The following is a 14340-nucleotide window of genomic DNA, read 5'->3' as shown; positions in this document are numbered from 1 at the left end:
TGGGAAGATCCCTCCTTTCCCCACATGCAGACACCAGGTCCCCGCTATGCCCGTGCTGCATGACCACACTCCCTCTACCGGGCATGCAGCGACCCTGCCAACATCTGCTTTGTCCTACGCTGCTGCCTTCCAATCGAATTTTTTACCCCAAAACAAAAAAAGAAGCAGGGAGGAAGGAAAAAAAACAAACCCTGCAGTTGAATACTTGGAAAAACATCCTCCAAATTAAAATACGGGCAAGAATGTGCAAATGCAATCTATTGATTTTGACTGATCTGCCATATAGCACATGAAATATTGAAGGATACATTACATAATGAATTAAACAAGAAAGAGTTGAAAATAAAATTTATTACTCATTTATTGCTGAATTTATTCTTAATATCATGTTAATTTTTGAGCCAGTCTTCTAATACGTTAGTTCACAGTCCCAGATGTCAAAATGTAACATGTAGTTATAATAAATATAAGGATTTAGAAAAACTAAGACAGTGTAGAACAATGATTAAAATAGTCATTTCAAGTCCCAATGTTTGCTTACAACTTCAATTTATATGTAAAGAGAATATCCCTAACATTTATTTGTCATTGTATGCATGTGATTTTGGATTCACTTCCTCTTCTTCCAAATTAATTTCATATAAGGAAAATAAGGGCCTGGATTGAAATCTTATTTGAGGTATGCTCTGTATTTTCTGTTTTGTCCAAAATTCTTCCCATAAAATCGTTTCTTTTCATCTTATAAATAACTGCTTGGGAATAGTTTTCCAGAAAGTTTTCTTGGAATCAAACCGTTTTTGACCATTTACTTCCTGAATCAACATTAAATCAGAAAGAGATTTGACTTTTTTTAAGTACCAGTCTATCAGAAAGGCTAAAACACCCTGAGCAGCAACCCTTAACATAAAAATAGATCTGGGCTGGTGAATACAGCACAATCAATAATCAGCATTCATCAGTCTCATGTATTTCACAACACCAAATTTCAGTACCTCCTCAAACTTCTAATTAAAAAATTGATTCTTAAAAAAAAAATACCTCAAATCCTTCCATAAATGTTTAAACTCTGTGATTCTTTGCTGTTGCTCAAACACCAAAAAATCTGTGGATTGATTTTGTTCATTTTGTTCAAAGTATTTTGAAAATCTTCAAGCAAAAATACATATTAATGTGGTATCTTTGTAAAATTCCACCATTTGCAACACAAGCAATAGGCCTATGCTTGTAAAACTCAGATTTCCTTATACTGAGTAGTAACACACAGCCAAACGTGACTGACAAATCACAACTTTTCATATTTAAAATGCAGAAACAATATCATAAACAGATCAATTTGATGCAGTAATTGTAATGCTCAGTTCACCTCAGTTACCTAGTCTCACGGATCATACTCTGACTCAAACAGCTGCAGATACAGTTTAGTTGCATAAAGACTGTATCTTGTATGTATTTCAATTTTACCATATATACGTGCAACTACATCTATTTTAAATTTTCTTATCTTTCTTATCTAAGCTAGATGCTATGCCACCTTTTTCAAAATCAGCTTCAAAAAAGTTTCTTCTAAAACAAGCTGAATAGATGATTCTGTCAAATAAAATTCATTATGTTGAATGGCCCAAATGTTAGTGTGTCATGTGAGGCATGGACACTAATTTATTCTTTTGACTAATTACACAGACATTAAAATCTGAGAGCCATTTTATTTCTCAGTTCTTAATATTTTAAACATGAATCATTCCAATCTCCTTTGGCATGTTCAAAACTGCTTTCCTTGTTAAAGACTTCAATCATTGATCTTAAGCTAAGCCAACACAAGTAATTACATTCCTCCATCATCCTGGAAAATGCTTCAATGTGTTTTATGTTCAGTGAACCTCAGCTTCCTGACATTACTTGTCTGTGCTCTTCTGAACTGGTGCACAAAAACCACTGAGGAACTATTTTGTAAAGGTGAAAAAGGCATTTTCTATGTAGTGTTATCTGCAAAATGAATGTTTGCTTGCAGGGAAATGGGTGCTGCTTTTCTTATCCAAGAGGGTAGAACATTATGTAACATAAAATGTATATGATAATGCATACAGGCAAATGTTCTTTGCACAATGCAAGTATATTTTAAATAAAGAAGTTTTAAAGTCTGCATATAGAAATAATACTTTAAGATGAAATGGTAGAGCTGGGAAAAACAAGACAATTTTGAAGACCTGTGTGGTCTGAAAAGCAGCATATTTCAAAGGTCAAACAAGTGAGAAAATTAAGAAGGGGGAATGAAAACAAATACAAACATCCCTTCAAAAGTTAATTTGGCTATTACTGTATCTGTCATAAATTAACAGAAGGTTATTGAACTGCAGAAGAATTGGCAGAATAAAAACAAAAGGACAATAAACAACAAAATTAAGAGCTACAGTTAATACTTACCACTTGAATGAGGAATTCTACTGGAAAGCCTCCTAGTGTTTCACTATCTGTGCCTGAAATTTTGTTTTTCCATGAAGATTGTCCTAATAAAGGATCACTGTCCTATAAAGGATAAAACATCTAAATGAACAGCTTGTTTTTAGAGGGTTTTGCTAAAATTTTGCTCTTGCTAAATAACGTCAGAAAAATTAACCTCAACAACTTTTTAAGGTGACAGCTTCAACATGTAACAAAAATCCTTCAGTGGTTAATACCAGCTGAAAAAAGTAACTCACTGTGATTGGAGACTGGAGTGAAGGTGTGTACGGCAATCGGGGAGGAGTCATGAAGAAGCGCGAAGGCCGTTGTTTCTGTCCAAAGGCAGCGATTGGCATGGTTTCATGAGGCTCATTACTCTGGCAGACAGGGAAAGGGAAAGGAAGGATATACTTCAGTGTCTGATTAATTTCTGCCCTTTTGGAACACAAATTATTTTTGGGATCTGGACTAGCTGTGCCTATCCACACCCCAACCCAACAGCATGAAAAGATTAACAGTTTGCTTTTGGTCCATGCAGGAGCTCCAAAATTCTATTGTGCTGCTGGAGTTTTCAAAGTGTTATGGCATCACATCAAATAAAACCTACATGAACATTTCCAAAAATGCTATTGGCAGACAAATCACAGCAAGAGTTCAGCAGAGGGTCCAAACTCAGACCACGACTGAAGAAGAGACCAGAAGAATTATGTAGCTCCAATACTACACAAAGTACAAAAGAAAGTGAGGTCCTCCAGAAAGTTTAGGCTGGACTGTCTAGGAGGAAGAAAGTCTAGGAGCTGGGAAATAATCTCCACTTGTTTGACCAAAACAACATCCTCCCAGGTAACTTCATTAGCACAAGGAATTTCAAAAATCAAGTTCAGTCAACCCATAATACTTATTTGCAACTTTCACAGGTCTTTCCTGACTTTGGCAAATCACAAAAGACCAGGTTTTCTTGAGCATTTTCTGCAAATCCTGTCAGGATCCCATGGCAGAATTCTCTTTGGGATCTTATACTACTCATTGTATTTCTTCATATTGAATTCAGGCTATTATAACAGCCCACAATAGTTGGTCTAGTAAATTATTCCATCCTGAGCCATTATACTTTAATCATAGAGGGTTATGCAGTCCTGTAAAACCATAAACAGTAGAAGTTCATTATCCTGGAATTTCCCATGTATCTGTTATGCTTGTTTCTACTTTATGACAATACCACCTGAGTGCAATATTTTTTATTTTCTTATTTTTGATTAAAGCATACCATTGTGGATTTCAAAAAACTCATTTTTGTATTATGGTTGCTTTTAGAATGTGTCATTAATACTTACAAGAACTTCATAATCTGGGACTGTGTGTGTTCCAAGACCTGCCCTGTCAAAAGTCACTCTGTAGGTGGCATTAAGAGTGTCTACAGCATCTATCTGTCCAGTGAACAGACCATCATGGACACCTCGCAAACGGGCTGAAAAAAATAACAGGAGAACCAAGAAATCAAACATTACAATGCTATGATACAAACAAAACCAGATTTATTACATCTTCTGCAAGTAATTCTTTACATGTATACTTAAAGGCATAGATTAAAAGTGGAAAAAAAAGCAAACCCAGAAAAAAAGCATCTAATAGAAATATTACCAAATTTTTTACTAAATTTAAGTTTGAAGGTCAAATATTTACAAAATCTTGTCCTCAGCACTACACTTACGTCTAAGAAACTCCCACTATTTCATACCCAATACCTTCTGACAGACAGATTTTGCAGGCAAAAGTCAACATCCAGATAATTTTGCACAGGATTTCTCTCCGAATACCTCCTCTGATGACTGCATATTTAACAAAAAACAGTGTGGAAGTCAGCTCAAGGATACAGGTCTAGGAGAGTGAGCAGAGGCAGTGCGCTGCTGCCTGCTGTTCTCAAGAGCTATAAGGGCAGTGGGGTTCAACACAAAAAATGCAATCAACAGTAGTGGCTTAAATAGGAGATGCTGAAGTGAAAAGCACCTGGACTAAAATCAGACAGGAGGGAGGAATTCAAATACTCATAAAACTGTACAAAACCCGTGGAATTTTTTCAACAATAGTCCCTCCTCAGTTATGTCTCAGGTTTTTTTAGTAAAGCAATGTCATGTTTAGCCTACATGTCCAGCTACGCTGCAATATCAATTGTTTATCTGCTTCGAAACAGGTAGTTTAATATTTATGGAGAAATAAAGTTCAAGTTTGATATTAGGTCAGATTTAAAACTCAGACAACACTGAATATTTTGAAAGTAAACATCTCCTTCTCTCCAAAATGCTAGGTATACTAGACATGAAAAAAACCCACAATTTGAACATCAGAAATAATAAGCCATACTAAGTTTGCACCTCAAAACCTTATAACTGTTTTTAAAATATCATCTAATCTGCACAAGCACCTTCTCAATGAACTAACAAAAAACCAATACAATCTTTGATGTCTTACATTTACTATAATTATGCACACTAAGTGTATTATGACATACTAAAATCTTTGCAAAATACAGTTGGTTCCTTATTTTGTTTGCTTTTAAGAGATTACCTGTAACTTTTGTTCCTATTACAAGTGGCAATGGAATTTCTTCTGGAAGATCTTTGAACTGTGAAAGATCTGCAACTTTTCGCTGTTGCAGGAGTCTGATCTTCTGCCGTTTCTGTTTTAACGCTGACCTCTCTTCCTCAAAGAATGCAGAGGAACATCTGCAATATCATAAAATAAAATTATATTTAAATTCATCACTGAAAACATATATATGTGAAGGCACATCAAAAAAATACGCACAGTTAAAAAAAATCAGCGAGAGAAAATGAAAAAGTTTGGGGTGATGTGTTCAAGAGAAAAAAAAATCTTGTTTAATGCATTTAGACAATCTTACTCCTCAGAATTCTTACTCTTAAAATAAGAGTCTATTTTAACCAGGAATACTAGCTGTAGCATTACTCCATCTAAAGAGTACCACCTTTTAGTATTTTTTCTGCTGACAATCCATCTAGGGTCACAACAAAGGTAAAGCTGACCCCAGTCTACTCTGGATGCCAGTTGAATGCACGTGAGGAGCGTCCTGTGAGCGCCCTGGCTGCCAGCACTCACTGCTACACAGGAGATCCCTTTCATGTGTGCTTGTAAGCTCAATTAAACTGAGTATGAAAGGGCACCACATTCAGCACATAAAAGGGCACTTCTCTGCCTCATCTCCTTGCACCTGTACAGAGCATGGCTCAGCCCCAAAATCTCTGTTACGCGGATGAACCGTTCTGAGATTGACCACAGTAAAAGTTTATTTGATCTTGGGCTGCTGTGCAAAATCAGATCAGCTGTAGTAGTCCCCCTCCCCATTTTGTGGGTGTAGGGTAATTCTTAAAATGCAATCTAAAAAATGGAAGGCTTACTCCCAAAGTGCTTACTTTTTATTAATTTTTATTTCTAACCTACTGAATAGGCAAGATTCATGAGGGAGATAAGCACCAAGCACACAGACATTAGGGACTCAATCCTATCTTTCATTCCTTACTAAAAAAAGTTTCCTCATTCTTGTGCCAATGAAAGAAGTAATTTTTAAAAGGTGCACAAGTGTTATTTTAAGTCTGCCTGATTGCAGAAAGTTATTTATCAAATAATTTGCCACCTTTTCTTAATTGCTTTACAGCAGTCAAATGCAAATTAAATATTTTCTGTGGAACTCATACAGTTATATACTGATTACTGATCAATAAGAAGTTCTACTTTTTAAAAGGTACTTTAGAAGACATTGTCAACTCTGCTGCTGGTTCTCTCTATTGCATTACAAATTATTTCCTGATTTAAAGGCCTTCAAGATGTTCCTCAGTCTTCTTCAACCCAGTACTAAGAAGTCAGCTCCTTTTTCCAAGTCTGTTTCTACTACTCTCCTATTATATGCTGAAACAAACATTCTTAGGTTTTCTTCTGTATACCCCTCACTGGGAGAGTTCCACAAACCCCTTTCACTTTTCTCCACAATTTCTCCTCCTGGCATTGTGTACAAGAAGAGTGTATGCACTAAGCTGCCAGGATGGTGAGACCATTTTGTTTCACAATGACCAGCAGTTTCACACTATGTGCACAACAAGTTGCCTTTTATCTTATTTATACATGTTTCCTAAAGGCCATCTCTTTCCTCCCAGTGTTAACACAATGAGATCCTAGTCCTAGGCAAGACATGGGGAAAAAACCATAAGCAAGAACAGACTGAAGCTGTGAGGTACTTCTGTCAGGTAATGCAAAAATGCAAGGCTCTGAAGGTTCCCATGTGAGGCTTTCCAATCACTATCAGCACAAAAATCATCACTAGTCTTTGTATAGCCTAGAAATTCTGCTGTAAATTGAAGTTGTAGGTGTGTGTTCCACTCACCAGTTTACCACTGAAGAGCAGAATGTGTTTACCTGGAATTAGGTACTATTCCAGTGGTCCTCATTAGGAATTTTAAATATCAGGAAAGGGATGTGGTAGACATAGAGAGGGATGGTAGTTGGAAAACTTACGAAGAGCTTACATGGATATTCTCATTTATTGATGTTATTGACTTCATATTTACTACTGGGGAGGAAGAAGTGTGAAATAATGCTTGCAGTGGGCTGGGAATATCAAGTTGCAAATGCAGGTCAGAGCTTTGAGGAGAAGAACGGCTAACCACAGCAAAACAACAAAATAGGCAAAAAAAAAAAAAAAAGAAAAAAGCAATATAGACCTTACAGACCTCATATTAGTCCTTCTAATCATGCCCAGGGTCTTCCATCAGGAACAATAAATATCACTTAATGTTTTTTGACTTGTTGTCTTAGAATACAAATTCAAATGCTGATATACTAATCACTGACCTTGGAAGGTCCCTACAACAGCAACTACTATTCTACTGATAGCTTGGGGTGGTCTTGAAGTCTCAGTCCCAAATGATGTAACTATGGATGTAGAAAGTATTTGCAATATATTTCTGGTTTCTGTTAAAGGAAATCTCCACCCCAACATTCCCTAAATGCATTTAATAAAGGTTATCCCATCTTCATGCCATCCTATGAAAAAATGAGGATTAAAACTATGGTATAGATCAAAACTGCAAATTCATTAGTTTTCTGTAGAGACTTTTAAAGAGGTTGAACATTCTTCTCAGTTTTTACCTTCTTTGTGAGAATTTGGATTAACAGAGGAATCACCACCATCATGTAGTGGCAGGACAAGCAGACCTAAGCTTAATTCATATCCACTGCTGTTTCACAAGTCAAATTAAGTTTTCACTGAAAACACAAAACTAACTACTACCTCTTCCTTTTTCTGGAGCATACTTTTGCCCACAGTCTACAGGAATCTTACAAGTTTTGCAGGCTCTCGTGAAGAATACTGCTGTGCCAATCAACCACACTATTGATGTGTGATAGGACATTTAAGGTAGCAGCAGACATAAGAAAATAGTACTATATATTTAAATTTTAAAAAATTACAGCCATGTGCATAACTGTCACAGAGACACTATTATCCTCTGCTATCAACTCTGTGGGTGTAAAATGGTTTAATTATTTTTTTTAATCCTTCATGGGGAGATACCAATGTTGACATGGTATACAGCATACCTCCATATGACGAGGACACAGAACAAATTCCTTAAAGAATGGTAAAATAAAAAAATCTTTGCTCTAGAGGTAAATGAAAATTGTGTTGAAAAAGCATTTAAATTATTTAGAATAATTAAAAGTCTTTTAAAACTAAGGCTAAAGACACTCTTGACATTTTGAAAGAGACTACCAGTAATTTAAAAAATATCAGTAAAGAAATAAAAAGAAAACAGGAATGCTTATTTCATGCTGCTATAAAACAGTAAATCAAGGTTTGCATTAACAAATAACCAGACTCTTTATGCAGTCAAATACTTCTACTTCAGAATTCAGAAAAAACAAATTTCCTGCCCATTTAGACCTTTGATTCCTGTGGGAGGAGTCTCTTTTTGAAATAAATAACTCTATGACAGCTGAACAAAAAACCCCAAAAACAAACTCAAAACCATTCTCCCCATGGCTTAAAAACATAAAAGCAAAAAAACCAACCCAAAGAGCCCCTGAAAAACAAAAGGAAGTTTGCAACCCACCAGGTTGGATGGGGTTTTGCATTCTGTTGTAGACAAGGTTCCCTGCCCAGGGCAACCCTGACCCCAATCCCTGTTTGACCAATCTTTAAGGTCCCTTCCAACCTAAACCATTTTAAGACTCTAAAGTTTTACCAATGGTCCACCACACTGCTGAATGAGGCAAGCTGATCTTTTAGAGAGGTAACCACTTTTGGCAAAAGTCAAATGAGAAATGGATGACTTAACCTCCAGATACATCCTTTCTCTCCCAGTAGGAAGCACGACAACAAAGGAACAAAAAGTTAAGTTAAGCTCAAGTCATATGAACATCTTTCCAAGAGGAGCTATTTTCAGTCTGGCTCTGCTGCCTTCCCTTAACTGACAATTTTTACTTATGTTGTTATAAGGTGGAAGATGAATGGTCTCCACTATGCAAAGTATAATCTGACTCAGTGATCTAAGAAGAAACGGATTCAGTGCTTTAGTGTTTGCATTTACAGAAATAAAAGGTTGATTAATTTATGAAACACTATTTATACAATGACAGGGTGGTCAAGTTTGGAAGGACCTCTCAAGGTTATCTCCTCCAACCCCTCCAGCAGAGTCACCTCCAGGAGGCTCCCCAGGACCATGTCCAGAGAACCTATGAGTGCATCTAAGGAAGGAGATTCTACCATCTCACTTGTGCCCATTCCCTCTTTTCTTGTATCCAGATAACACTGGAAAAGAAACCCTGGTACTATTGTCTCTGTGTCTCTTCAAATATTTCCACACAAAAATGGGATCCTCCCATAGCCTTCTCTAGGGTAAATTGTTTAGGTTTTGTGAAAAGGTTGAGTTGAATCAGAGGGTTTAAGAATTAAAAATTCCAAATTAGAAAAAACCCCTATGTCCTTCATTAAATTCTGGTTTCTTCTCTACAATCAACAATATTTTATGGGTGACCTTATCTTTCATCTGTCTTGATAGCCAAGCTAGGAAAAGTTGAGGATCTATAAAATGGTCTAAAAACAATAATAAAATAAATGAGGTGATAACATACACTTGTTTTCCCCATAAAGAGCTAGTTATAGCAAAAAAAAACCTTAGTGAAAAATTGGCCAGTTCTTCCAGGCCAGGAAGCACTGCAGTATAGAAGATACAATAACAACTTTAACACATCCTACCTTGGACACTCAGTTATCTGCAGTGGGAAGAGAACATTTCAAGCATAGGTTCATGAAAACTAAATGGACACATGCATTTAAGGAATAGGGTGTGTGGGGGAGAGAGGTGCTCTGAGAACACCTCTATAAAATGAGTTCTACTACTCTTAAGATACTGTTTTGTTCTACTATTTGAATGCAAAAGTTTTTAGAAGAAGCAATTCCAGTAACATCAAAACTACATGTAAGTAATAGCTGAAACAAAAGAAAGAAAAAATTACCTCCGTGGTTTTCCCATTAATCGCCTGATTTTCCCCCATTCTACTCTTGTCAATTTTCTGGTTTTCAAAGTTGGAAAAGATTCTTTCAAGCATATGCAGAAATCATTATCTCCTTCAAATAGTGGCCTGTTGAAACATAATTAGTGCTGTTAACCACATTAAATAAACTTTTGTCACAAGATTAAAAAAAAAAATCCACCATCCGAAACACATTAAAAAATTAATATAAATTAGTCACATGAACAAGACACTCCTATTCAAGGTAAATTTTTAATTCAGAAAAAAACAGAATCAGGAAGTATTCAGGACTATCACTGACATTTCAAAATGTTCCTTTCTCTAGTTACTACAGAGAAATACATGTAATTCATCCTGGTCTGTAATGTATATAAAGGCACCAAACAGAACTTCAGCAGAGTCACCTCAGTGTCATGAGTACACTGTAACACACTGAAAGAAACCAGAGAGCGAAATATTGAGAATAAACGGACAGACAGTACCTTTTCTCATCAATTCATTCAACTAACTCAACAGAGGTTTCCAAAATACAGGAAATTGAACCAACTCATCATTCTCTACAGTTGTACAGGTGAGATTACTGCATTGTCCCACGACTCCATGGTGAAGCTCAGGACCAGTAGGAGAGAAGTGACAGTTCAGAGAACAGACCTGCACAACTCCAGAATTCCTCTCTGATGCTATGACCCATCTCTATCTGTGTTTTATGACTGCCTTTTTCTTTGTAGTACCACATCCTTCTTAGGTTGGGGAGACAAGGGAGCAGCAACAGATATGCCAGTCTAATAGAAGGTTAATCATAAAGGACTATGTGCAACTGAAATAGATCCCTCCTGGTGAGAACAAAAGGATAACTGCATCCTAGATAAAGCTGCTTTTCTCCACTCTTTGTAGGGCACTGGGATTTGGAGAGGAATATACCCAAGCACAGAACAAAGAGGACCTTGGAAGCAGCACTACTTTCAACTGAGTGTCTGGGGTGGCAGGAGAGAGGAAAGGTACACAGATACAAGGAGACTCAGGCAAGAATGGAAGAGAATAGTTTTGCAGTAGGAGGATCTGCAGCTGCAGCATGAAGTGAAAAGGGAAACAAAAAGAATGAGCAATGAGGCTCAGGAAACAGACACGGAAGAGTACACAACAGTATGATTTTATCCATATTTACTATTGCAAACATAAGATATTTATATAAAGAACTATTTAGCTTGGGGGTGTTTTTATTGGTTTTGTGTGTTTGGGTTTTTGTTTTTTTGGTTTTTTTTGAGAAAGATAATCTATATTTGATTCTTACTAACTCTTGTCCTTAAGCAAACAAATGCTAAACCCACAGCATCCACAAGATTGGAAGCTCTGAAAAATTGTGTAAGTTACAGGTGCATCTACTTCCAAGGGCCTGTGAGGACTATAGTAGTAAGCAGCACTTCAGAAGTCTCTGCATGTCCAAAATCAATGAGACTTTAGAGAAAACAGTCCACTGCAGTAGTATATAGAGAATCCAACTGAAACAGCTTTAATAATCTAATAACCACAGATTAAGCTGTAGAAATAAAAATACTTCAAAAACTTACAGCAGACATGGCATTTCACTTATTTCAATTTTGGATGCAATAATTTGATTAAAATATTTGGAGACTTGTACAGTGAGTCATATTTTGTCAGTTGACAGCTCTACAATTTAAACTTTTTTAAGTTTCTCATTAAGTCTGGATCATATCATTCCAAACAAGATATATCACAGTTCTCCTTCCAAAGATATGCAGTCTCTTAGTAAACTCTATTATAATACCTTAACGTGGTCATATCTTACAAGCATTACAAGCTGTGTTTGATTTGCAAGGCAAGGTTTTGGCAGAGGGGAGCTGCAGGGGTGGCTTCTTTGAGAAGTTGCTGGAAGCTTCTCCTATATCCCACAGGACCAACACCAGCTGGTTTCAAGGCAAACCCAGCCTTGGCCAAGGCTGAACCAGTTGGCAATGGCTGTCATGCCTCTGAAATAACGGAGTTAGGAAGTGGGAAAACGCCCTGTGCAATTGCAGCAGGACAGAGATGCAAGAGTATCTGAGAGAAACAGCCCTGCAGACACCAAGCCAAGCTCAGGGAAGGAGGTGCTTCAGCCACCAGAGTAGAGTTCCCCTGCAGACCACAGTGAAGCAGCTACGTCCCTGCAGCCCATGGAGGGAGCCATGCTGGGGCAGGTGGATACCCAAAGGAGGCTGTGAACCCATGGGAAGCCCCTGCTGGGGCAGGCTCCTGCCAGAACTGCAGAGCCATGGAGAAGAGCCCATACTGGAGCAGGTTTTCTGCCAGGACCTATGACCCCATGGGGGACCCACACTGGAGCAGTCTATTCCTGAAGGAGCATATCTAATGGAAGGAGCCCACACTGGAGCAGTTTTTGAAGAACTGCAGCCTGTGGGAAGGACTCACATTGGAGAACTTTGTAAAGAACTGGCCCCATGGGAGCAGAGACAGACAACAGATGATGAAATGACCACATTCCCTGTCCCCCTGTACTTATGGGGCTGGACATAGGCAAGAGAGAACTGGGAATAAAGCTCAAGAAGAAGGGATGTGTTTTTAACATTTGGTTTCGTTTCTTATTACCCTGCTTTGATTTGATTGGTAATAAATTAAACTAATTTCCCAAAGTCGAGTCTGTTTTGCCCATAACAGTAAGTGCTGTGGTCTCTCCCTGTGCTTATCTCCGCCTTTGACCCTCTTGTTACTTTGTCTCTCCTGTGTCCAACTGTGGAGTGATTGAGCAGCTTTGATGAGCACCTGGTCTAGTCAAGGAGAACTCACCACAGCTGCATACATGGGTAACTATCAAAGAGGATTTCAGAATTACCAGCTAAACTCAAATTCTAGGCTACTCATAGACCTAAAGTTTCATAGACAATTCTTTAAAAATAAGCTAGAAGTTCTTTGTCTGTTGTAAAAATCATTATATGAAATGTCACATATTAAAATTATGCCTAGAAATAAGTAGGGTTGGGGATTTCTGTTCCTTTTTTTTCAAGTAAGGGGGGAAAAGCATGAAAAGACTACTGTTTTCAAAGGAATGAAATCCTAGAGATGATCAACTGAAAACTAACTAAAATGGGTATGAAATTTTTCCACTTCTGATGAATATATGCCAAAATGTTTTTCTGTTGCTATGACTGCCTTCTCCGTTAAGGAAAAAAAGCAATTGTTATTAGAATAGGAAGGAAAAAACAGTAATTATTTTGTTTGTATATTCTGGAAAATAATGCTTAACTCTGCAGCCATTCTTTAGAATATTAAATACTGTGTTGCATCTATTAGTACTAGATTTTAAGATTCCATTCATCAGTAATGGTTTTTACATTTTAGAAATGAAATTTTTTCTCGTAAACAATTCACACCACTGTACTAGCGGCATTAAAAGAAAAGTGCCAAAAACTCTGAGGCACAAACTGCAGAAACATCCCAGGAAGTACATTAGGAGATCCAAGAAGGATGCTGATATCTGGACAAGAGCTGAACAGTCACAGCCTGAAGTGATCTGTTAGTGATCACAATAAAAACAGGACGGGGAAAAAATATTTAATCCCAACATTTACACCTTTTAGGAAAGCAGCACTTTATGAAGAAGCAGTGTCCTTCCTATCTCCTTTAACACTGATTCAAGGGTTCAGAAAAGTCAAAGTGTTCTGTTGTCTTCATGGTTTCGGACGCTAAAAGCATTATGAATAAAATCTGGTATCTGGTAGAGGCAGAGGTCATAAAAAGAAAATTATATCCATGAAGGAAGGCCTTCCACAGAAGACTTTCTAAAGTTGGTAGCTGCAAAGAACAAACAGCACATAATGCTGCTCATTAGAAAAAAGAAAAACACCCACCACCACCAAACAAAATAGATTTCTCTAACTAGTGATTTAAGAATATTTAAGAAGATTTAAGCATCCAACCAATACACAGAACTATGCAGCTCAATTTCAGAGAATTACTTGTTTCTATACTAGTAAGATATAATTATACAAACCAAACATACTTATCTATATTTGAATAGAACCATTCGTATATGCACCACTTGTGAGCTTTGGGCAGTTTGAGCAGGTTACGAAGCCGTAAGCCAATCTTCTGTGATACCTTCTTTTCTGGTGTAGACATCGTCGTACTAAACTTCTGTGTAGTAAAAGAAAAAAGAAACAGTTAAACAGAATCTAATATTTTTCAGTATTCAAATAAACCAGATTTTCCTGATGAAAGCCTGCACATATTATTTCATGGCAATGTTTTCTTGCAGATCTATAACAACCCTTACAGTATTGTATCAGCAATGCAATCAAACAGAACAGCAGCAAACTTTAACAGGATCAATACCATTATCTCCAT

The 14340-nt window shown here is 37.1% G+C and overlaps 1 protein-coding gene across 1 annotated transcript in view; it reads right to left on the bottom strand.

Moving 5' to 3' along the window:
• Positions 1-14340, bottom strand: part of LIN9 (lin-9 DREAM MuvB core complex component) — a 38350-nt gene that overhangs the window by 8984 nt on the left and 15026 nt on the right. The window contains exons 5-10 of the mRNA XM_033056390.1: positions 13997-14130; positions 9964-10089; positions 5005-5162; positions 3774-3907; positions 2697-2816; positions 2422-2523 (exon numbers count right to left, since the gene is read on the bottom strand). Of these exons, the coding sequence (XP_032912281.1) occupies positions 2422-2523; positions 2697-2816; positions 3774-3907; positions 5005-5162; positions 9964-10089; positions 13997-14130 (774 nt within the window). The remainder of the gene's footprint in view (positions 1-2421; positions 2524-2696; positions 2817-3773; positions 3908-5004; positions 5163-9963; positions 10090-13996; positions 14131-14340) is intronic.

The sequence above is a fragment of the Catharus ustulatus genome, chromosome 3 (assembly GCF_009819885.2).
Source record: "Catharus ustulatus isolate bCatUst1 chromosome 3, bCatUst1.pri.v2, whole genome shotgun sequence".
NCBI classification, from domain to species: Eukaryota; Metazoa; Chordata; class Aves; order Passeriformes; family Turdidae; genus Catharus; species Catharus ustulatus.
Note: the sequence above shows the minus strand (reverse complement) of the source record. Positions and strands in the feature narration are given on the sequence as shown.